Source organism: Eretmochelys imbricata, chromosome 8, assembly GCF_965152235.1.
Source record: "Eretmochelys imbricata isolate rEreImb1 chromosome 8, rEreImb1.hap1, whole genome shotgun sequence".
In the NCBI taxonomy this organism is placed as follows: domain Eukaryota; kingdom Metazoa; phylum Chordata; order Testudines; family Cheloniidae; genus Eretmochelys; species Eretmochelys imbricata.
The window spans coordinates 36,858,075-36,881,371 of record NC_135579.1 but is presented as its reverse complement, the minus strand read 5'-3'; the positions used below and the strand labels follow the sequence as shown (position 1 = coordinate 36,881,371).

Here is a 23,297-nt window from a genome sequence, read left to right as displayed (position 1 = left end):
ACTGCTTTACGTGGTCAAATCACTATTAAGTGCTAAGGTTAAGTGGATTTAAAAAGATTCATATTTTGGAAAAACAGTAAGACACTAAATCATCCAGCTAAGGACTGATTTTTCCCTAATATAAGCTAATAGCATCCTTCTGAAGAGGTATTTTACTACCTTTTTTTGTGGGGGGACGTGGGGGGGGGGGAGGAGGGAAAAAAGGAAAAAGCACAGAGGAATGTACTTCAGACATTTCATTTGTTTTTAAGACTCCTTAGTAATAGATTCCGTTTCACCTTAATGCAGATCCACCAAAATCCAAAATCAAAAGACCAGAACTGAATCTCTTCACAGGATAAAAGCTGTTAAACTCTGTGCATTAATGGAAAATCTGTACACTAGTTCCAAGTCAACTAACCACCAAGACTGTTACAATATCGGATATAATTGATTTCCTCCCCAATAACTTGCTAAAAGGCAATTACTATTTGCAAAATTTTAGATTCCTATAACCTTTTGGATGCCTGTTGTGATGCCCCAATTGTTGGCTGGTTGCCAAACCTGATATTGGACCAATGAGAACTGTTAATGTAATCTGCACTCTCTCAAGAATAATCTCTCTATGAAGATGGTATCCTGAAGATAATGTAGTTCATTGAATAGTAAACATATATTAATAGCAATCAGTAGGCTTGTTATGGCCAAATTCTATATTCAATTAGATGTTTTAAAGAAGGACCATCATACCACAAGTATTTCTCAACACATTTTAACAAAATATTTTGTATGGAACCAGATTTAACTACACTAGTACTGATATTACACCCAGAGTCAAATATGTTCAGTGTTGTAAACATTACCATAGAAAAGCAGGTCAGCTATAGGTCTCACTTGCAGAGCATGGAAACTACTCATTCTCAAAGACTGGCCATACCATGCTTCCAATCAGGATTTTGCAGGAATAAGAGAATAGTTCACCATTGTGTGTTTAAAGTCCAAAATCAATTGAACTAAAAGGAACACTTGCTTAAGGAGTCATTTATGTCCCTTATTAGATTTCCCAAGAAATATTTTAGCAATTTGCTATAGAAAGTTCAGGGCAATTTTCAAATGACTAAATCCTAGTGTGGTTCTAACCTATGGTATTAGGTAAACTACAGTGTTCCAGAGGAACAGCAATATGAACATGTAGCATTATATCCATTTTGGCTATCACTTGTGGCACAGCTTTGCAGTAATGGTATTAAAATCATGTGTAAAGGAGCAGCACACTACAAAAATTAAAAAGACGGTGTGAATCTTAAACTACATTGCTATGGCAAAAGAACGGAATTGGAGGCAAAAGATCAAGTGGAATTCTGCAAAACAGATGCTCAGATGGGATAAATCGGATTTAGTGGCTTTTTTTTTTTTAAACACATGCCGCTATAAGCAAAGGGAAATCTTTGCTACACTGTGGAACAAGAGCAGGAGGAAAAAATATTCTCTTCTTGGTGGCATTTCATAAGCAAAAAAAGCCATACTTTTCTGGATCACTTCTAACCCAGTTTATAACCTCACAAAAATGTATATTTTTAACATACTCTTGAAGGATGCAAAAGCACTTCAACTACACAGCACCACTGAAGTACATCAACTTCCAAGATGGAAGGGCAGCAAATTCAGTGGAGCACAGAAAATTGAACAATGTGGGGAAGGGAGATTTTGTTCAAGGACACTGGGGCAAACTCCTAGCATTAAAAAAAGTAGCCCTGGTATCTTTAGTCCCTGATGAATGGTACAGGAAACTTGAAAGAGCTCTACATTGATGCACTTTAGTAAACTTGTGTGGTACTGAACCATGAGAATGAGGGTCCCTCCCAAAAAAATCTGTTTTTAACAAATCTTTAACAGGCCTCTGAGAAAATATGCATGATTCAGTTGGAGTAGGCATTATGTTCCATTCATGACATGGAAAGTTACAGGGTGCAGGCCAATAGCCCAAACACACAAAAACTCAGTGATATGGAAGCCAAGTTTGCTACTTTACTTCCAAAACACAGACATGTAGGCACACAATTTATTTTAGAGGATTAGATACACTTCTGTCATTTCATTAGAAAGTATATAGATTAACTAAATATCGTTATCAATATATATAATTAAAAATAATTAAGAGTTTCACCACATGCAATTTAGGCTCTACATAATACTTTTGTGATTGTACTGATTTTAGATGCTTCCCTACAAAACACACTGATAAGACTTTTATAGAATACAGGTTGAACCTTCCTAGTCCGGCACCCTTGGGACCTGACTGGTGCCGAACCAGAGAATTTGCTGAACCACAGGAGGTCAATATTGTAGTGAGCGGGTCTCTCTATTTTTATCTCGCCGAGATGAATGAATGGAACTATGCTTATGATCCCTCTAGCCAAGGGTTACTGGCTCTCTTCATAACAAAGTGTTAGTGTTGTTACACAATTTTACTGTATTGGCACAAGGAAATAAGTAGATAAAGCATAAAAACCATAAAATAAAATCATGCTGGACCACAGATGTTGCCGGACCAGAGAGTGCTAGACTAGAGAGGTTCAACCTGTACTGTTATTCACAACATATTCAATAAGCTTGTTGCCTGAATAAGTCTGAAGTTTGAATGACTTCTGATTTTAGGGCTTCATTTAGATCTTCGTAAGTTTATGAAGGCCCTAAATTTTTTCAAAATGCATTTTCTTTAATCTTCACTAATAAACTTTAACAAACAATCCTACAAGGTATTAAAGATGATATTACTGGTATTTTTTAATTTGGGAAAACCTATTACAGGGAATCAGAGTAAGAACCAACTGATGTGATAACCTGACATTTTGTTCAAGGTCCATACCAAGTTTTAATCATTAAAACATTAAAAGGAGCTAAGGCAAACAGAGAGATTGTGGTTGATCTGACAGTTGTAGTATGAAGGTAAAATTAGACTTCAACTGCTATATTTATGAACTACTAAATATACCTCATATTACTGTAATAAAGACAGATGGCAATAAGATTGGTATCTAAAGACAATATGACTAATAACGTAGGTTCATTTTCTTTGTTTTTTTTCCATGAATGTAAATTTGTGGTATTTCAGTATTGTCTAGTCTCTTTTACAAGAGCTTTCCCTGGAATTAAAACCCCCCACACTATTTTAAAATCCTGTTCTAGCAATCTACCACATTGTGATCTATTAATCTTTTAAAACTAATGACAAGGTGTCTGCTAGGTTCAGACTGAACAACATTTAACCAGTGCTATTTTAAATAGGAGTGTGTTTGTATACAATTGTTACTTTTCACATTATGCTTCAACATTTCCCACTTTGGATTACACTGGTGACCAGTATTATTCCAAATGGTTATGTATTTCATAATGTAGTAGCCCAGAAGTCATCTTTAACAACGATTCCAGAAATAAAAATTAACACATCAATTTTGTGGAATCATTCAAGAGCATGGATTTCAGAGCCAAAAAAAGTTTGCAGAATTAATGCACAAGCATTCAGTAAACTGAAAGTTTACATTTATAAATTCAGATTCAGTCCACCAACCAAATCTCTCTAGGGAAAGAATTCCAGACAGAAGCAAGGTGCAAAAAAGTCTGTATTTTGAATGAAAAGCGTGACTGACCAGCACAAACTGACAAGAGCAATATTAGTAAATTGGATAATATACAGAAACTGGCAAAAGGATATATCATTGTCCCAAGGAAATCACCAAAAAGCTTTGCATTTAATGTGGCTAATTGAGAAAGCTATCCATGTATGCATGCAATATGAACTACAAAAACCTCTGGTATACCGAATTTGTACTGCAGTGGAATAATGTACAATGAAGTCTGAAATTTGTATCAACCCATGTTCACCTATCTAGTCTCAGAAGATGCAATAAACACTAATTCTAATAGTCTACACTGAAGAACTATAAGAGTTTCATTCACCTTTATAAAATCCAATTAAACCCTGCAACTAATATAGCACAACTTCAGTGAAAGGATTCAGAATTAGATGGGCGCTTTCTATAGAGCTATTAAAATAATTCAATTTATACTTTATGATTAAGGATAATTCAGTGGCATTCACTCTGAATTTATGAGTTCATCTTAACTTTCCAAATTCTGCTTAATTACTACAGCACAGATGGGACGCAAGATCACAGAATTCATTAAGGTGAATACACAGAGTAGGTAGCTTTAATGATTAAATTAGTAATCAGGGAAATTTAGACCTCCAACTCCAAATTACAACTCAAAACCTCCCCTAAACACCAACTGCCCTATGAATCACAGTAGCGCCTCCCTTTAGTTGAGGCACTAAACGACTAGGCTGACCAATAATAAGAGTTACAATGACATTTAATATCTAAATTGCTCAATGAAGACATTCCTTGGAGAGAGAGATTCAAGGAAGTTCATGCTATAATACTTAGCCCTTGTCTAAATGGGACCTTTGAGAAGTTTGCCAGTGTTGCATTACCACTGGTGACAGTAGAGATATTAGTGTAATCAGGGCACCAGTTACTGCCAGTATTTTTACCACTGTGTCAACTAGACCTGCTTTGAGTTGGGTTACCATACAGAGTGGTAAAAATGCTGAAGCTCTTTCTACACTAATGCTCCCACAGTTGCTATCATTGGTGTAGTTCTACCAGGGGTAGTGTAATCATGGCTACTTTTAAAAAAAAAAAGGAGGCTTTCAAGAAACACAGAACTTGGTAGCAATTGTCATTACACATAAACATCGGTTAATGTGGTTTATGTATACAAGACTTCTTGATTTCCATATTTTCTACTGCAAAACAACTTCCATATAAAACAGCACCATAATCTGATCTGCAAACTTGCCAGCGTGCAGTGTTCAAGAGCACCCTGAATATGGATAAAATGTGAAATTAGGGTGAACACATGTTTTAAGATGCTTTTAAGATTTTTAAATAAATGTATGTAACTTCATGATGAGATGTGAGCCCATGACTTTGAGGGTTTAATCTACTAAAAGATGTGTCACAATGTTGATTCCTGACAACTAGAGCAAAGTAACTAAAATCTCTCCTGATCATCTTCAGGAAGTATAACTTACATTTATGAAAAATCAGGAGAAAATACACATTTGTGGAGCAACAATAATTTCGGATACTACCAGTAGCAACAACATATGTAGCTGGGATTCCTAAAGTCCACTCATGGTTGTATTATTGGAAATATATTAATTATTAAGATACAGTACATACTTGTGGAACTTTACTAAATTTAACTGGCACTAAGAATATCTAAAGAAATACAAGTAAAAACTTCACTTACATAAAAAATTAATTTTCATTAAGAAAAATCTTAATTGGTTAGACTCTAGTAAATCAGTTTTTATGAAATTAATGGATAATAAGTAGGATATTCATGGTCACTTTGTTAAATACTGCACATTCTGAACATAATGACAGGGTTTTCAGTTAGACATAAAATATCCATTAGGTCTTTGTCATAAATAAATTGAGGTTTTTAAATAGTAAACATTCTGTATGTTTCAAATTTCACTTTCAAGCTAACTAAATTTAGGAAATATAAGTACAACATAACTCACTGTTAAAAGATTAAGCTATTTATGGTATAGGTTTTGAAAATTTAGTAACATTTTATGTACGATACACAAAGTAACGTTGGTATAAAAACCAGCTAGATTTCATTCGGTTACTGATTTGATCACTGCAAGTTACATTCTATATGAATGAAAACCACATAGCTAGTGATTTAAAATTTGACTACTAGCTATTTAAATGTACACTGTATGATCCATTTAGAGATTTGTGGTCGACATACATACAGAACATGTTATAGCAATAATATCCAATCCCAAAATTCAGCTCTTGTAAATCACACATTAAACACAAGATTTTCTTCACTGTACTCTGAAGTTTCACATTAAATTTTCAGTAAGAACATTTAAGAATTATGCAGGTTTTCTCCTGTTAAAAAGTACATTAACTCCTCTTTACTGCTCTGCAGAAACATGATTTGGGGTGACAAGGGACGACAACAATGTCAGAAAGCAGGACCTACATTTCTCTCTCCCTCACATACTAGAGAGTTTCTTTGAATGAAGTTATACATCACCATCTGGAGGAAGTTGATCTTGTAACACTTATCACAACTATCCCACAATATCCAATAGAGCTTGAGGGAAGACTGCTAAATTGCTGCCCATCCCGATACATGTACTCAGCTTCGGCAAGTTACTAGTTTGGAGGTTCCTGTGAGACTTAGCAAAAAGTCTTATTTGACATTTCTGAAAAGCCTGAGATGAAATTCAGAGGATAGGGCAGTGACTAACTGAAGAGAGAAAGACAGGAGAATAAAGACTAAGGGACAGACGAAAGGAGTTGAGAAGAGGTGAGAGAGATGCTGGATAAAAAACAAAAACAAAAACTAAAAGCAGGACAGTGAGGACTGACCTGCCTATGAATATAATTGTAGCTACATATTTAGATCTTTCACACCTCCACCAAAAAATATAAATCTCTGCTAGATACCTGAAGCAAGCTCCACAAAGATGATACCTCTTTCCAGAATGTGGCTAGCAAGTGTAACCTTACGTGGGGGAAACCTTGATTCATCTTTACTTGTATCTTCATACACTTATTGGCAAGGCCAGGAATGTTTTGATTTTTGCTTTTCATCCAGACAGCCAATGTAGCATATTGATCCTGTGGGTCCACCACCATTTGATCCCTTATAGCATGCCACATTTTAAATTTTGTAAAACAGTAATCATATTACTTTAACAACTGATGTTTAGAATTTAATCTGAAAACATGAGTCAATTTTATAAATAAGCACTAAAGGGACAGATGGTCTTGAATCTGTATTTAGAGTCTAGATTGTATTTAAACTGTTTCAATGCTTCCAGCAGAAAGGATAGTGGTACATTTGTCAGTACAAGTGACAAAAAATGTTTTCATACTTCATTGGAGACAACTGCCACACTAAGTAAATCCATGTAGCATTATATGCAAAATTCTATAGAAGACTTAAAACAAAACTAGTCATTTTCAGGTTTCCTAATGGCAACTTCTAATTGCTCACAACAAGATTTCCTTAAAGTATCATAAAAAAAGATGAGGTCACAGGGGCTGCTATAATAGGTCTCCAATAAAAGGAAGTTTAGCACTTAGTCTTCAGCAATTTGGCAAAACAGATAGGGAAAAAACCTCATGTTAGAATTTGGAAGTGTCTAAAGATTAATAGCACTAATAAGAAATTAAATATTCTTAAGCAAGTATTCCCAAGTTGGAAAACCGCAAGATGTCTTTTTGGAGGGGAGGAGAGAAAGGGAAACTGAGCACACAAGTTAATGCAAAAATATGTATATTTCTTAACCCACCTGCTATTAGGTCATCAAGAGTGTCGGTAAGCGTCTGTGCTGGAGTGGCAACCATTAATCCGTCTGGTTCTTGAACTAACAGCCCCTGCCCATGTCCAGCAATTTGCTGCTGCTGTCCTACATTTTGCTGATTACCTAATACTTTCTGAAGGTCAAGAGAATCTGTCCCATTATAACCTAAGTTACTGGAAAAATTACATTGCGGTGTTGACAATGCTTGGATAGGGACAAACTCTATTTGTTCAGCAGGTGGCGAAGACTGTTGTTGTTCGTCATCTTTAGACAAGATTGTGTCAACCTGAGGTAACTCTGAAAAGTTTTCCTCTGGTAGACCCTCATCTCCTTCCACTTCTGGGAAGACACCTGTGTGTGGGCACTGCTGCTGCAGGGGAAGTGGTGTGTCTGTCTGACCTTTGGTCTCCAAATATTCTTTGGTAAACTGCTGCTGTGTTTTCATCTGCAACTGCCTTTCCACCTTCTGCAGCTCCTTCAATATTTTCTTCTTCTTCTGTACTTGTTCTTCTCTGTTCTTTTTAAGTTCTTCAATCTTATCCTTATTCAAAGGTTCACCTTGAATTAATTCCAATGATTTAAGTTGTGCTTTTTCAATAGCACTAATTCTCTGTCCAAGTTCATTCAGCTTGCCTTCAGTCTCTTCTACTATGCATTCCAAAGGCTGGTATGGGTGAAAAGGTGGCAGTAGGTCCTGATCTGCTACCTGCAGGGAACTTGACTTCTGCTTGGATGTACCTAAGCACATGAAAAATGTTTGAAAAAATGCCATGCTGAAGTTATCCCACACCTCCCCTCTCTCCCGACCCAAAACTTTGCAACTAAAACTGCACATCTGTCAAACCATATTAAGATGAACTAGATTATTAAAGCCTACACTCCATATTAGGTAGATGGCACAAGACAAATATAACTGGAATTTTAAATGCTGATCCTAATTGTCCCTTGTAATACTGCTATTTTAAGCTTAAAATGCCCTCTCACACTCATGACAATGGATATCAGGGAAGTCAAATCAGAGGACACAGCACATGGCTGTTTTAGTAATTTACTGAGTGGTTTGAGTAAATTTGCTCTAAGAAGAAAAAAGTTAGCAAAATAAACCCAGCAACAGGACAAACCCTTTTACACAGACCTAACTTCCAAAAGCAAAGTGAAAAATAAGGCTATCCAAACTGAAGGGAAACTAACTTTACATTGCATTGGTATTTTATTTCCAGGCCACATGCCCCAAAATGCTATAGTATCCTCCCTTTGGTTCAGATATCAGAATCCTGGCAATGTAAACGTAAAAAAACAAAACCAAATCACCTGCACTTATTTTTAATTAAGTATGGACATTTATTCGTAAGAGTACGGAAAGAAGAAAAATTAACCTATTTCTTGCTTGATGTTCTCCAAGGAGAGAACACCACAGGTACAGCTCTGGTCAACATTAAGAATTTAAACATCCCTCTTCAAAACCAATCTAGCAAGAAATAAATACCCCTCCCACTCATTCACACCTCCATGTGTGCTTACAAGCAATCATAGCCCTCAAGAAGGCAAGCCTCAGTTTGAGAAACAGCAAAAACTGCACACTGCTGCATGATAGATCCAACTGACCAGGCTTACAAGAATAAATCGACTAAGTGTTTAGATACCAAATGTAATGTTAATATGAAAAAATTAAAAGGGGAGAAAAGCTTTTAGCTTACTTTATTAGACACCAATTTTCATAGTAATAATCATTTAATATATTGAAAAAATAAAACAGTTTTAATTAAAGAGCTAAAACTTGAAAAATTACACACAGGCTAACCTAATTCTCCATCAAAAGTTGGAATTTAAAAAAAATACAAATTATAGTTTTAGCCATGACTATTTAACAATCAAATTACCTGGATCAGAATATAGTTGAAGAAAAACTCAAGAAAAACTTCACTATTCAAATCATAGCTGCATAAATATTTCAAATCATTTTAAGAAAACTAGCTGAATTGCTCAGTCATGATGAACACATGTATTTAAACATCAATTGTTTTAAGCAAGGCACTTCAGCAAATCCAAGGAGAAATTTTACTGGACATTAAAGCGAAAGCTAGATATTAAGGTGAAAATCAAAAGCAAGCAAAATTCAGAATTAATAATGCTGGTCCATGCAGAAGTGTATTAAAAGGTTGCACAAAAGAAAACACATTCAGCACTCTTTTCTGTATTTCTCTTGCTTCTGGAAGCATCAGGCTGAATCCTCACCTGCCACCTTTTAGCTTCCCCTGATCCTTGGCTGTAACTGCCCCAGATGTAACTTAGAGCAGCCTAAGGATTGCTCCATATTGCTCTGGCTGCTACTGTTCTATTAGGCAGTACCATAGGGGGCAAATCATATACCATGCCCCTGTGCTCTACCCCCACCTCTCCTCCTAGAGTGTGGATGAGGGATGGGAGAACGGAGCAGGCTACACTGCGTTAGCCAATCAAGGGTTTCCCTAAATCAGGAAGAACCCTCAGCAATTCAAAGTGGCTGGACCAGGGCTAAGGATTGAGACCTCTGTGTTTAATAGCTAACTTCTCCTTCACTTAGATTCTGCTTCACATTGTGAAGACAGTGATCATGTTCAGCCCTTTTTTGACCACTAGCCTAGCTCTTCTGCCCACTTCAGTTGCAAAGGAGTTTTTACTTAAGATTTGTATGCTCTGTCTTGCTTCAGAGCAGGGATTCTGGGGAAGTCTTAGGTTACCTGGACAGGCCATTTTCAAGTACTTAGGAACCACTGACTTTTTTGGTTTCCCAAATTTTGTGTGTGCACGTCACAATGCAAAAAATGGCTTGATCTACTGAGGTTTCACCAAGTTTTACCTATTTATCTCACTGCTATAAGGTCTTCCAAAAAACAAAACAAAACAAAAAACGAACAACCCAGAGTCATATCACATAGGGAAAATTTACTTTGCAGAAGTGAAGCTGCAAGTCTGGGCTTCTTCTTAGCAGAACTTCACAGTACCTACATGCTTTTCTCAGTGGTTCATCTTCGCCTGCCCATAGGATTAGGCTTCTCAAACAGTATAGCTGGATTTTTGTTTTTTTTAATATAATATAGTTTAATATAATATAGTTTGTCTATACAATAAATTTTACAATGATATCAAAAGGGATTCAAATAATTAATATATCTATGGGGTATATACAGGTTTTTTCTTTATTCTTCTTTGAAGAACTTATTGAGGAAAACAAGTATAACACATTTTTCTTTTTCAACAAAGAAGATTCCTAATCAAAGTAGAATTACAGGTCAAATGAAGGGCAAAAGTTAAGTGTTCAAACACCTGGGCTACACAAAGTCAACCCAGCTACATCACTCAGGGGTGTGAAAAATCAACACCCCTGGGCAATGTAGGTAAGCCAACTGAATCCCCCAGTGTAGACAGTGATAGGTCAATGGAAGAATTCTTTCATAAACGAAGCTACTGCCTCTTGGAGGTGGATTACCTACGCCAGCTGGAGAACTTCTCTCATTGGCACAGTTCGTGTCTACACTGAAGTGCTACAGCAGTGCATCTTTAGAGTTTGAATTATAAACAAACCCAAACTCTGTGTGCTCAATGCCTCCACTAGCCTGTGTTTCTATTGCTGAATATGTGATTCTTTGGGAATGGAAATAAATTTTACCCAATATGAAAAATAAAATGTTTTCTCATTTGAAATCCTTAATGCTTCCTGACTTCTTGGATATACCCCAACATGCATCATTCTCAGACAGCACAAACACCAGTGAGCCTCCTATCTGTGATGTTCCACCCATCCTAGGGTTTTGTACTATTACCATATTTGAGTGCTTTCCAAATAAAATGGATAGCAATAAATTCCTAGCTCCAATGTTCTACTCTGTTATCTTCACTGAATCAGAAGTACCAAGAGAAATTCAAAGAAGTGGAAAAATCTTATAAAGAGTTAGAGAAAACTTAATTTGAGCTAGTTAGTGGGGACACTTAGCACAGAAATGTTTTTTCAGTTTTTGGTTTTGCATTGCAGTATACCTTTAAGGTTGTGCAGAAGGATCAATTAATTTTAAAATATTTTTAAACTTTGGTACCTTTAAGTTTTATAGATATAATAATCCAGAAGTTATATTTACGGTCACTGAAGCTACATTTAAAGTTATTTCTTGTATTGTGATAAAATACAGACAGGAATAAGGAAAGAAAATATCAAATTTGTTGTCAGTAGTCAACTTACTCTGTCAAATTAAGATGTTACTCTGACGAAGGTTTAATAAATCTAGCCTCACAAGAATCTTTTTCCTTGAAGTCTCTTGCTGAGAAACTAAGGGCATTAGATGCTGAGCTGCCCTCATCATTCCCAAGGTTATCTGATTGTCCTCTCTGGATTTTGCTAGAAAGGGGGCTCAGACAGCCTCTCCCTGATAGCTAATGCTATCCCCTCAGGAAAGTGAAGTTGCAGTTTGACAAAACCAGATCATAAGTAACTGTTTCCAGATTTTAACATCAATATTAACTTTATCTGCCTACTTGTGGAGAAAACAAGCCTCACATGAAAAGCTTCTAATGCTCCCTTCTAAGGATACATGGATTCCAACAGCAGTAGTATGGTCTTGTACAAAGACCTGACCCTTGTGGTTTATATCGGGCACAGGAGGCTCTTAGGCCCATCCTGCAATGTTGTATAGAGTCCTTTAAGTCTGCGCAAGGAGAATACGGGAAAAACTGATCTGCGGCCTGAATCCAGAGCATCCAGTCTCTAACCATTACAGGGAAGATGAATCCAGCTCACAGTATGCTGTTGGACAGATCCGAGTATTGTATTGTGACTACGTGGAGGGTAATGAGATGCATGTTTTCCCACCAGCAATTATGAGAGCATGGAGGTGTTCAGTCATCAGCCTCTAATTAGTGGGTAGGTTCAGTTTTCAGGACATTACAAAACTTTCTCCAGGATAGTAAAGATCTGTGCCTGTAATCTCGTCGATGATAGGAGGGGGTAAGAGGGAAGAATGAAAATTCGTGTTTGAACCTGAAGTGTGTTTATCAAACCTGAAAATCATATTGTAAATCAAAATAGTGTTCTGGTTAGTAACTACAATCTTCAAATACTTAAAAAATTAATATCTAAAATTTGTTTTTCTGGGATAATTAAAATTCACACTTTAAGAGGCCTAACTGCAAAGATCTACAAACTATCAGTTGAGCATAGCCATAAGTGTTTGCTCCTAACAGCAGAGCCAAAATGGTCAAATTTATGATGGATTTCATGGTTCCCAGAATGAAGTTCTAGGGGAGGCCACATTCAGTTATACTTGTGACAAAGCCATTATTTAAGACAGATATCAAATGTAACACTTAACTACAGCATCAAATGAAAGGAAAAGACAGACCTAGGGAGGAAGTCTTCATTCAAAGAAATCACATTTGAAATAAGCAGATTTTCAGATCTCCTTGGTATAACACTATCCTTAACACCCACTGCACCTATACATATAGTAGATGCCTAAAATCAAGGCAATGTTACATACTTTGACTCTTCAAATACAGATTTAACAGGGCTTAAACCTCAAATGCTAGGCAATCTAGAATTAAGTCAAGCATTTAAAATGTTCTTTTCCTTTTTAAGATTAATTTTTAACAGACATCAGCGGACATCTGACACCTTGGTACAAAGAGTAATAAAAATTCAATTGGTTAATGTCAATTTATTTGGAAAGCTTTAACATGCAGATTCATATGATGTGTTGCTGAACAAGAGTGGTTACAATTTTGAACACACACACTGTATGCTAATTCACGGCTGTAAAAACAAAACCCAAATCATATCTGTGCAATAGTTTATTCATATCACAAAAAATAAAGAACCACTTAAGTACTCAAAGTGCCTTATTTAAGTTGCATTAATGTGCTGTATTGTTTAATTATATGAATAAAATCATTAGAATTTTAAAGGTTAGTTAGCACAGTCACTATAATTGGGGTAATTTGTTTGCATGATCCTTGACTTGTAAGTTTTATTCCCATATTATAAACTTGTTTATATTGCTATATTTTTCAGTTTTACAGTATCAGTTATTGTAAGTTATTTTAAAAATATGCATACTAAGAACACTTGTGCATCTGAAATCTGACTCTACAGTCAGGCTATAATGCCATATAGATAGTAACACAAGACTGACTTTAGTACTACCAATATAATTTGTAAAGCCAGCACTGCCACATCTACTGCAAAGAGAAAGTTGGGAAAATTTAAAAAAAATCTCATCTCCATAGCAACTGTTTTTGGTTGCTCTTTACAAGACTTGTTTAGCATGCAACTAAGGTTCAGGGCCACTGAAATCCCAGTTGTTGCTAGACAAAAATGTCAATGACTATGAGGTAATCTCAAGTCACATGGGAGAAAGTTGCTAAGTCTACATGCTCAGATAGTAAGAAAGTGGAAGTAAGAAAAGCAACAGAAGAATAAATATTTAAGAACAGGGTGCATAACCATTTGCTAATTTCTTCATTTGCAACTGGTAACATCATTTGCTCTACACTGCTTAGACCTCTCCCCACTATGGTTTTCTCCAGGACCCACATCCCACTCTTGAACATATTTTTTGAGAATTGAACTTTGACTACCCACTTGTATGCAGAGGATACCAAAAGCCTTTACTTCAATCCTTGCCTTACCTTTTACCTGCTTCAAATACTGGATCTTATGTTATTTCCTCCAAACTCAATATATCCCAAACTGGAATTCAAACTGACAGAGTACTCCTTACCAACTCTTTGTTCCCTTTATTGAAATCTTATTCACTCATATAGGTAACCCATTTGGTTTTACCCCCAGATCTTCCAGGTATATAAATCTGCCTTACAACTCCAAAGCACTGAACACAATACCTTGACTGTTCTGAAACTCATTTATATCCTTCTCTCCTCTCATTTAGCTTGCAATTCTTTTACAGTTTTCCTACATCCCAACACTCCAAACAAACTGGTGCAAGACATGGCTGCTGTCTTCACAGACCCGATTTCCATCAAGAAATTCACCACAATCTTTCTTCCCTATTGTTTGATGCCTGACTGTAACGGCAAATTCCTGGAATTCTGATTTCTGATCTGTATGCCATTCCCTACACTGAGCCCTGGTCTACACTACCAACTTATCCTTCAGTGACAAAGTTAGCTATGTGGACAGGAGAGCTTCTTTCATTGACATAGCTACTGCCTCTTAGGAGGTGGAGTACCTATGCTTTCAGGAGAAGCTCTCCTGTCAACGTAGGTAGCATCTTCAATAAGTGCTACAGCAGCTTTGTGTGTTGTAAGAGTAGACAAGCCCAGAGAAACGAATTTGTCTCCTTTTACAATGGATGACCGATCTCTCCCTATACTGCCGTTTCAAAATCCAAGCTCTAGAACCATCTCAATTTTTCTGAAAAAGATTTTTAGAATATTAATGACATCTCTAAGAACTGTATTTTTTTGCTTACCTAAATGGCAGCCTACTGTTTTACAGCAATAGTGGACTCTACAGGGACCCTGGTAACATCTGCAAATTTGATCATGGTAATATTTACCCCAAAGAAACATCTGACACAGTAAGTTTGGAAACAGCTATATAGAAAACAGCTTGCTTTTTAAAATTTTAGTTGGTCAAGAAATGCTTTAGAGTGTAATGCTTTACTCTTCACTATTGCGTCACAAACATCTTTGAACCAGATAACCCAGTTTAAAAACCACTGCTCTAGAACAAGAATTTTTGGCTTAGTGCTAAAAGGCTGGGTTCCTATTATCTGTTTAGCTTTATAAAGATCGGTCATTTCAGAGGGATAGACTGGGGTTGAAATGTAATTTCTAGCTAATCTGATCATATTCCAGATCAGCTCTCAACTCGGCAGCCTTGTGCAACATCACTTTGCACTTAAGCAAGTGTCAGAAGTTAGAAGACCAACTGCTGAGTTTCAAAAGATTCTGGGATTTTGTTTCCACCCATTCAGTTAACAGCAGTTAAATACAGATTTCCAAAAACTCTAGCTAGTTTTCTACTGACTTACTGAAATCATTGCATACATCAGAACTCAGCCCAGCATGAATGACAGAAGATACCCTCTAAGAAATATTTCCTCACTGGATCAGATACCTACTGGACAATGTTTGCATTTATACACTGTCAATCCCTGTACCATCTAGACACTCAATATTAACTAGAACATAAGTACAAAAGGATAAAAAGTCAGATTCAGTCCATTTCTCAGCATGACCAGACTTCAGAGAGCATAAAACCATAGTTCATTATTTTAAAAATTTATTTAATGGCTTCTTCACAGAATAGTCTCTGATATCCTTCCTCCGATTTTGCGAGATTTAAAAATCTAGTCTGATTCAAAGTCTCCAAGGTTTAGGGTTGGATTTTCAAATGCACTCAGCACTTGCCTGACTCTGTGCTCATTGACTTCAGTGATAAAATTCTCACCGACTTCAAAGGAAACAGAGCTAGGTCAAAACTGACCACTCATGAAAATCCCACATAATGCTGAGGTTCAGTTTATTAAGGAACTCAGCTCAAAGTCATGGTGATAATGGAATTGGACCAATTACACCGGTGTCAAAATATACAGTACAGATTATTCAGCTACATGGACACCTTTGGCAAATTTTCAGAAAAACAGTGAACAGAAAAATGGTTAAGAGCCTACACAATTTTTCCACATGTAGCTAACTAATACACTACTCTCACCTTGATCCCTTACCACCAAGAGAGACAAAACTGTCAAACATTTTATCCCAGTTAGTTGAGTATTTTGGTGGGTTTATCTTTCACTCTTAGTTGCTACTTCAGTGAACCCCCACGGAATGCATACTAGTAATTTACCCATTGCACAGATGTAATAGAATTGACTACAGAATTTAAAATTACAATGTAGTTTTGCTTATAAATCTATGAAAAAAACTTGTCAGTCTCCTCCTTTGTTTCTTTACTCTGATTATTCTCCTAAATTAATTCTTTTAATTATAAACCAGGAATCTATAAACTAAACTATAGGTTCTACTCTGTACATTAGTAACAAGTATGTGTGTTTACTTTTGGCAACCAAAGATTAGCTGGGCACAAAAAATAGATATTTTTCTAACTCACTTTTAAAGTGTTAAAGCTGAATAATTCTGAACATGCATTTAAAGCCTAATGAAAGATCCTTTAAGGTGGCAGTCATACAGTATTTTGCCTACCAAATATATTACTTCGCATGCCCTGATTCTCATGGGTGACTTTAATTTTCCTGATATCTGCTGGGAGAGCAATACAGCGGTGCATAGACAATCCAGGAAGTTTTTGGAAAGCATAGGGGACAATTTCCTGGCGCAAGTGCTAGAGGAGCCAACTAGGGGGGCCGCTTTTCTTGACCTGCTGCTCACAAACCAGGTAGAATTAGTGGGGGAAGCAAAAGTGGATGGGAATCTGGGAGGCAGTGACCATGAGTTGGTTGAGTTCAGGATCCTGACGCAGGGAAGAAAGGTAAGCAGCAGGATACGGACCCTGGACTTCAGGAAAGCAGACTTCGACTCCCTCAGGGAACGGATGGCCAGGATCCCCTGGGGGACTAACTTGAAGGGGAAAGGAGTCCAGGAGAGCTGGCTGTATTTCAAGGAATCCCTGTTGAGGTTACAGGGACAAACCATCCCGATGAGTCGAAAGAATAGTAAATATGGCAGGCGACCAGCTTGGCTTAATAGTGAAATCCTAGCGGATCTTTAACATAAAAAAGAAGCTTACAAGAAGTGGAAGGTTGGACATATGACCAGGGAAGAGTATAAAAATATTGCTCGGGCATGTAGGAATGATATCAGGAGGGCCAAATCGCACCTGGAGCTGCAGCTAGCAAGAGACGTCAAGAGTAACAAGAAGGGTTTCTTCAGGTATGTTGGCAACAAGAAGAAAGCCAAGGAAAGTGTGGGCCCCTTACTGAATGAGGGAGGCAACCTAGTGACAGAGGATGTGGAAAAAGCTAATGTACTCAATGCTTTTTTTGCCTCTGTCTTCACTAACAAGGTCAGCTCCCAGACTGCTGCGCTGGGCATCACAAAATGGGGAAGAGATGGCCAGCCCTCTGTGGAGATAGAGGTGGTTAGGGACTATTTAGAAAAGCTGGACATGCACAAGTCCATGGGGCCGGACGAGTTGCATCCGAGAGTACTGAAGGAATTGGCGGCTGTGATTGCAGAGCCATTGGCCATTATCTTTGAAAACTCGTGGCGAACGGGGGAAGTCCCGGATGACTGGAAAAAGGCTAATGTAGTGCCAATCTTTAAAAAAGGGAAGAAGGAGGATCCTGGGAACTACAGGCCAGTCAGCCTCACCTCAATCCCTGGAAAAATCATGGAGCAGGTCCTCAAAGAATCAATCCTGATGCACTTGCATGAGAGGGAAGTGATCAGGAACAGCCAGCATGGATTCACCAAGGGAAGGTCATGCCTGACTAATCTAATCGCCTTTTATGATGAGATTACTGGTTCTGTGGATGAAGGGAAAGCAGTGGATGTATTGTTTCTTGACTTTAGCAAAGCTTTTGACACGGTCTCCCACAGTATTCTTGTCAGCAAGTTAAGGAAGTATGGGCTGGATGAATGCACTATAAGGTGGGTAGAAAGCTGGTTAGATTGTCGGGCTCAACGGGTAGTGATCAATGGCTCCATGTCTAGTTGGCAGCCAGTATCAAGTGGAGTGCCCCAATGGTCGGTCCTGGGGCCAGTTTTGTTCAATATCTTCATAAATGATCTGGAGGATGGTGTGGATTGCACTCTCAGCAAATTTGCGGATGATACTAAACTGGGAGGAGTGGTAGATACGCTGGAGGGGAGGGATAGGATACAGAAGGACCTAGACAAATTGGAGGATTGGGCCAAAAGAAATCTGATGAGGTTCAATAAGGATAAGTGCAGAGTCCTGCACTTAGGATGGAAGAATCCAATGCACCACTACAGACTAGGGACCGAATGGCTAGGCAGCAGTTCTGCAGAAAAGGACCTAGGGGTGACAGTGGATGAGAAGCTGGATATGAGTCAGCAGTGTGCCCTTGTTGCCAAGAAGGCCAATGGCATTTTGGGATGTATAAGTAGGGGCATAGCGAGCAGATTGAGGGACGTGATCGTCCCCCTCTATTCGACATTGGTGAGGCCTCATCTGGAGTACTGTGTCCAGTTTTGGGCCCCACACTACAAGAAGGATGTGGATAAATTGGAGAGAGTCCAGCGAAGGGCAACAAAAATGATTAGGGGTCTAGAACACATGACTTATGAGGAGAGGCTGAGGGAGCTGGGATTGTTTAGCCTGCAGAAGAGAAGAATGAGGGGGGATTTGATAGCTGCTTTCAACTACCTGAAAGGGGGTTCCAAACAGGATGGCCCTAGACTGTTCTCAATGGTAGCAGATGACAGAACGAGGAGTAATGGTCTCAAGTTGCAGTGGGGGAGGTTTAGATTGGATATTAGGAAAAACTTTTTCACTAAGAGGGTGGTGAAACACTGGAATGCGTTACCTAGGGAGGTGGTAGAATCTCCTTCCTTAGAGGTTTTTAAGGTCAGGCTTGACAAAGCCCTGGCTGGGATGATTTAACTGGGAATTGGTCCTGCTTCGAGCAGGGGGTTGGACTAGATGACCTTCAGGGGTCCCTTCCAACCCTGATATTCTATGATTCTATGATTCCAGATGCCTATGTGAACTAAACAGGTTAGACCCCTGCCAGATTGTTTTAATATGTGAGGTACTCTGGATCTATGACCAGTATGCATAGAGTGGACGGGATTAGGGTGAATATCTAGTTTACATGTGGTTGGTGGGGTCTCAAACAAAAAGGCAATTGAGGTAAGAGCAGCAGTATTTCTAGCATCTATGGAGTGTAAATAAAAGTAAGTTGTTGCCTATGTTGGTATTGAGAATTGAGATGAATGATTATGGAATATATTAAAGTGTAAGTTGTCAAAATAGCGGTCTCGACTACACTGGGATTGTGGGATGGACTGGATAGATCTCTGTGCAATGTAAAAGAGGAGATACTAGTGTAACTCTACTGCAATGGGAGAATAAATCAAAGGAGATTCTGGCTGGGAAGGTCTACATACGGGTTGGATGGTTAGCACAGTATGAGGATAAGAGGCTCATAAAGAACTCTTGATTTACAGTGCGTGGATGTAAAGATGTCTCTGGGGAAGGACAGCAGATAGTGGTCAAAGTATAGATATTTATGTAGCTTTGGCTCAATTTCCTGACTTTCAAAAACTCTGCATCTGCTCGTGGCATGTAGTTTCAGGAAGAGAGAATATACATTGGTATAACTGTTTCTAGCATTCCTCTAATTTAATACAGAAACATTGGTGGAAGACTACTTGTCTTAAACAGCATTCTGCTGTCCCCCTTCTGTACTCACTGATCAAGAGCAGGAGAGAACCCAGTGAAAGTTGCTAAATCATTTCCCATCTCGAAAAACAATGGAAGGATAGTGATAAAACGTTGATAAGTCTGGATAGTCTCAGTTAAGTTTGTCAATATTAATATTAGTTCATTTGTAATGCAATAATTCCAAACTACATATTATGAAGTGGAACTTTTACTTAGCAAAATCCTACATAGTTGCCAATTTAAATTCAAAAATATAATTTAATTTCAGATTTGTTCATAACTTCTTAAACATTGTTTAGTACTAGAGAGAACTGAAATATTTTGATTTTTTTTTAAAGCTAAGAAATTTGCTTTTCCAAGGACTACCTACACATTTTTGGAGTATCATTTTAAAAAATTCATAGTTGACATTTTTAAATTAAAAATTTTGAAAATATATAAAGGGTGAGATCATAACATTCACTGACTATATTCCATGGAAAATTAACTTAGCATATTTTTGTTCTATGAGTAATATTTAGAGTGCAGAAGAGAATTTAAAGGTCCCTTTCTTAAACACTGGGTTGCATTTACAAATTAACAGAATAATGATCAAATTCATAGCTTTATATCTTTTTCTAAACTTTGCTATGATTTTTTGAACTATAGCATCTTCTGACAGCTTTTTATAAAGTAGCAATAATTTAACATTAAATTAACTTTTTTGCAAGTGGGAAGAGAGGAAATTGCCTTTGTTTTAAAAAAATCTACATCTAAGCCTGTACTCAAAATAACAGAAGGAGGGTTAGGTGTATATATTGTGAGGTTGAGAATTACATCTGCTAGGGACTGACAGCTGGTGCAGCCTATACAATAGTACAAGTATAATGAGACTAATAGGTTACATTTGCAGGGGAATGAATAGAAAGTTCTCTGGGCTAAAACAGAAAGTCTAGTAGCTTAATCCTGACACCATGTCAGGAAAACAGTTGTTTATTAAAAGGTACTAAATAAACTACTGTTAAAGACTATTAAAAGATCCCCCATTAGGTCAGCCTGGCCAAATTTTATCTGCCTCCTTACTGCAGGACAGTATTTTTTCATGAGGGAAGAAACTAGTTATTTTTTCCATCAAGTTCGGAATTAGAATTGATTATTTATCTGGCTGATAAACTTTCATGACAATTTTGCAAGACTGTTCCAGAGAGCAGCGTATCAAGTCACTGCAATTCTGCATCACCACCACACGCATAGCCTGCCATTCATTGTGTAAAAGATCCATGACCACCTAAGATTTCACAGTCATCACTGCACCATACACCATAGCCAGTGAGGACTTAAGCTGATGCATAGATAGAGTGTGGGTCCTTCAGCTCCAGATGTACAGTCCCCACCACTCTAGCTAAAGGCAAAACCTCCTCTGGTTGTGTCAGTATTCCTTATTACCACTATCTAGTTCCCATTCCATATGGTTGAGGACAGTGGCAGACATCAACCAATGTACTACAGCTCACAAAAACTCTTGTACTTCAACATTTGAAATGACTCATTTGCACCAGGAATTAAAAACTGCAGTTTAAGTTTTATGTGGGTAAATTAGATGAGTAATAGACACCCAAAGAGACTAGAAGTGGTAATATGCAATTTTCTCCCAAATTCTTTGATTTCTAATGCTTTCTTCAAATTAAGTAAAAATGATTGTCTTTCAGCGCACCACCACCTATAAAAATTCAGTCCAAAATATTTCCTCTTCAAAACTTAAACGGGATGAAATTAGGGCTTATTACTCATTTGTGATTGACCTTAATTTGTTTTCTTAAAAAATTTATCTAAGTATTTCTAATGCACCTATCACCATATCTGTTAAAAGCTATAGTACGTATTCCTCTGAAGATTGTGGACCCTTCCTTTTTACTCCACTTGATTATTCTTTACATTCTTGCTCATCAGGTTTCTACCCAGACGAAGCATACTTATCTGAACATTTTCCATTTCCTTTTTGCCAGTTCTCACTTTTTTCACCTGTGTTAATTTTCTCCTAAATATTGCTGTTACAATTTGATATTTGTCAAAATAATTTAATTATACAATGGTTATTAGATGTTAAACCTTACTCTTCTATATCTCTAGCCTGGTAATTTGCCACTGAGACCTAAATCAAACCGCTTTTTAAAGTCCTAGTAAGAGTCCACTTCAAGCCAAAAAGACAGCGAATAATTTGATTTCGCTAGTCCAACATTTAATTTGCTAACTCCTCATTATGAAAAGTGTTGCTATAATATTTGCTGCAAAAGGTTAATACATTGATTATAAAAAATGGGTAGAGCTGGAGTTAGTGGATATACAAATGAGAAAAACAACACCCCTCTCATTTTGAAGTAGCTGGTTTAGAGTTTGTGTAAACCTCATGAGAGACCTGGTCAAAGCTTTTTGGACATAAAAGTCTATTTTCCTATTGCAAGTGAATGTTGTGACCTAAAAGCTTGACCAAGTCACTAAATTTTTCTTCACAGGAATAATGAATATGCCTCTCATTGTACCCTCTACTACAAATGCACTGCCTGCACCCCAGCAAAAGAATCCACACAAAAAATTTTTAATGCAACATTAACGCTACATAATCTGTCAAAAGTTAGGGAGTGAAAATGTTACAGATTAATACACAACTCTTACTCCAGCCCATGCTATACAAGAGCTAAATACTGTATATATGCAGGATAGAATATTTATATGACCACCTACTTATTTAACACAAAACAATTTTTTCTACAACCTTAGATACACTTAAGAGGTTACACACACTACGTTCATTTTAAAGTATATTTTTTCCCTCAAAGATATTATGTACTTTAGTTTCATCAGAACCTATGAAGAATTTCTCTAAAAATTGCATGTTTTCTTTTGGGGACCCATACACTTCTGAACAACAATACCAGCAACATGCTGCTGCTCAGAGAAATACCTGAGATGCATTGACAATATGCTTCTCTCCCCCTGTCCGCATGTTTTGTATAAACATAACTAATTTTTATTTTCTCATGTGATCTATTCTTAAATTGCATCCAAATTTTAAAATTTCGTTTAAAAAGGTTGTGCAGAGAAGTAAAGCCTAAACAGTACTGCTCTGAATCAGTATATTATCAATGTATCTAATTTCTCAGATAATTAAAATGAAAACCAAACTGTCCATCAGATGCAAACATGTGTTTCCATATGCCAATTAAGAGGATTGGTGATGTTTTTACAGAAATATTTATCACTGAAGCACTACTGATCATTAATACTTAATTTAGCTGTAAATTTATCTATGCCGGTATATATTTCTATTTAGACATCGTAAATAGTAAGGATAATGCCTCCTAGCTCTTATACTGTGCTTTTCATCATCCAATCTCAAAGTGCTTTATAAAGGAGGTCCCTATTTTACAAATGGTGAAACTGAGTCACAGAGAGGGGACACAACTTGCCCAAAGTCACCCAGCAGACCAGTGGCAAAGCTGGGAAGAAAGCCCAGGTCTCCTGAGTCCCAGTCTGGTTTCAATCCACTAGGCCAGGTCTGCTATACATATT

At 37.3% G+C, this 23,297-nt stretch overlaps 1 protein-coding gene across 9 annotated transcripts in view; it reads right to left on the bottom strand.

Annotated features, from left to right (window-relative positions):
- The window catches only part of ANKHD1 (ankyrin repeat and KH domain containing 1), a 207,981-nt gene that overhangs the window by 41,329 nt on the left and 143,355 nt on the right, over nucleotides 1-23,297 (bottom strand). For 7 of the 9 annotated variants that reach the window (XM_077824324.1, XM_077824328.1, XM_077824321.1 and 4 more), the window contains one exon: nucleotides 7,373-8,122. The exons of the other annotated variants lie outside the window; for them this stretch is intronic. In XM_077824324.1, the coding sequence (XP_077680450.1) occupies nucleotides 7,373-8,122 (750 nt within the window). The remainder of the gene's footprint in view (nucleotides 1-7,372; nucleotides 8,123-23,297) is intronic. 9 annotated transcript variants of the gene reach the window in all.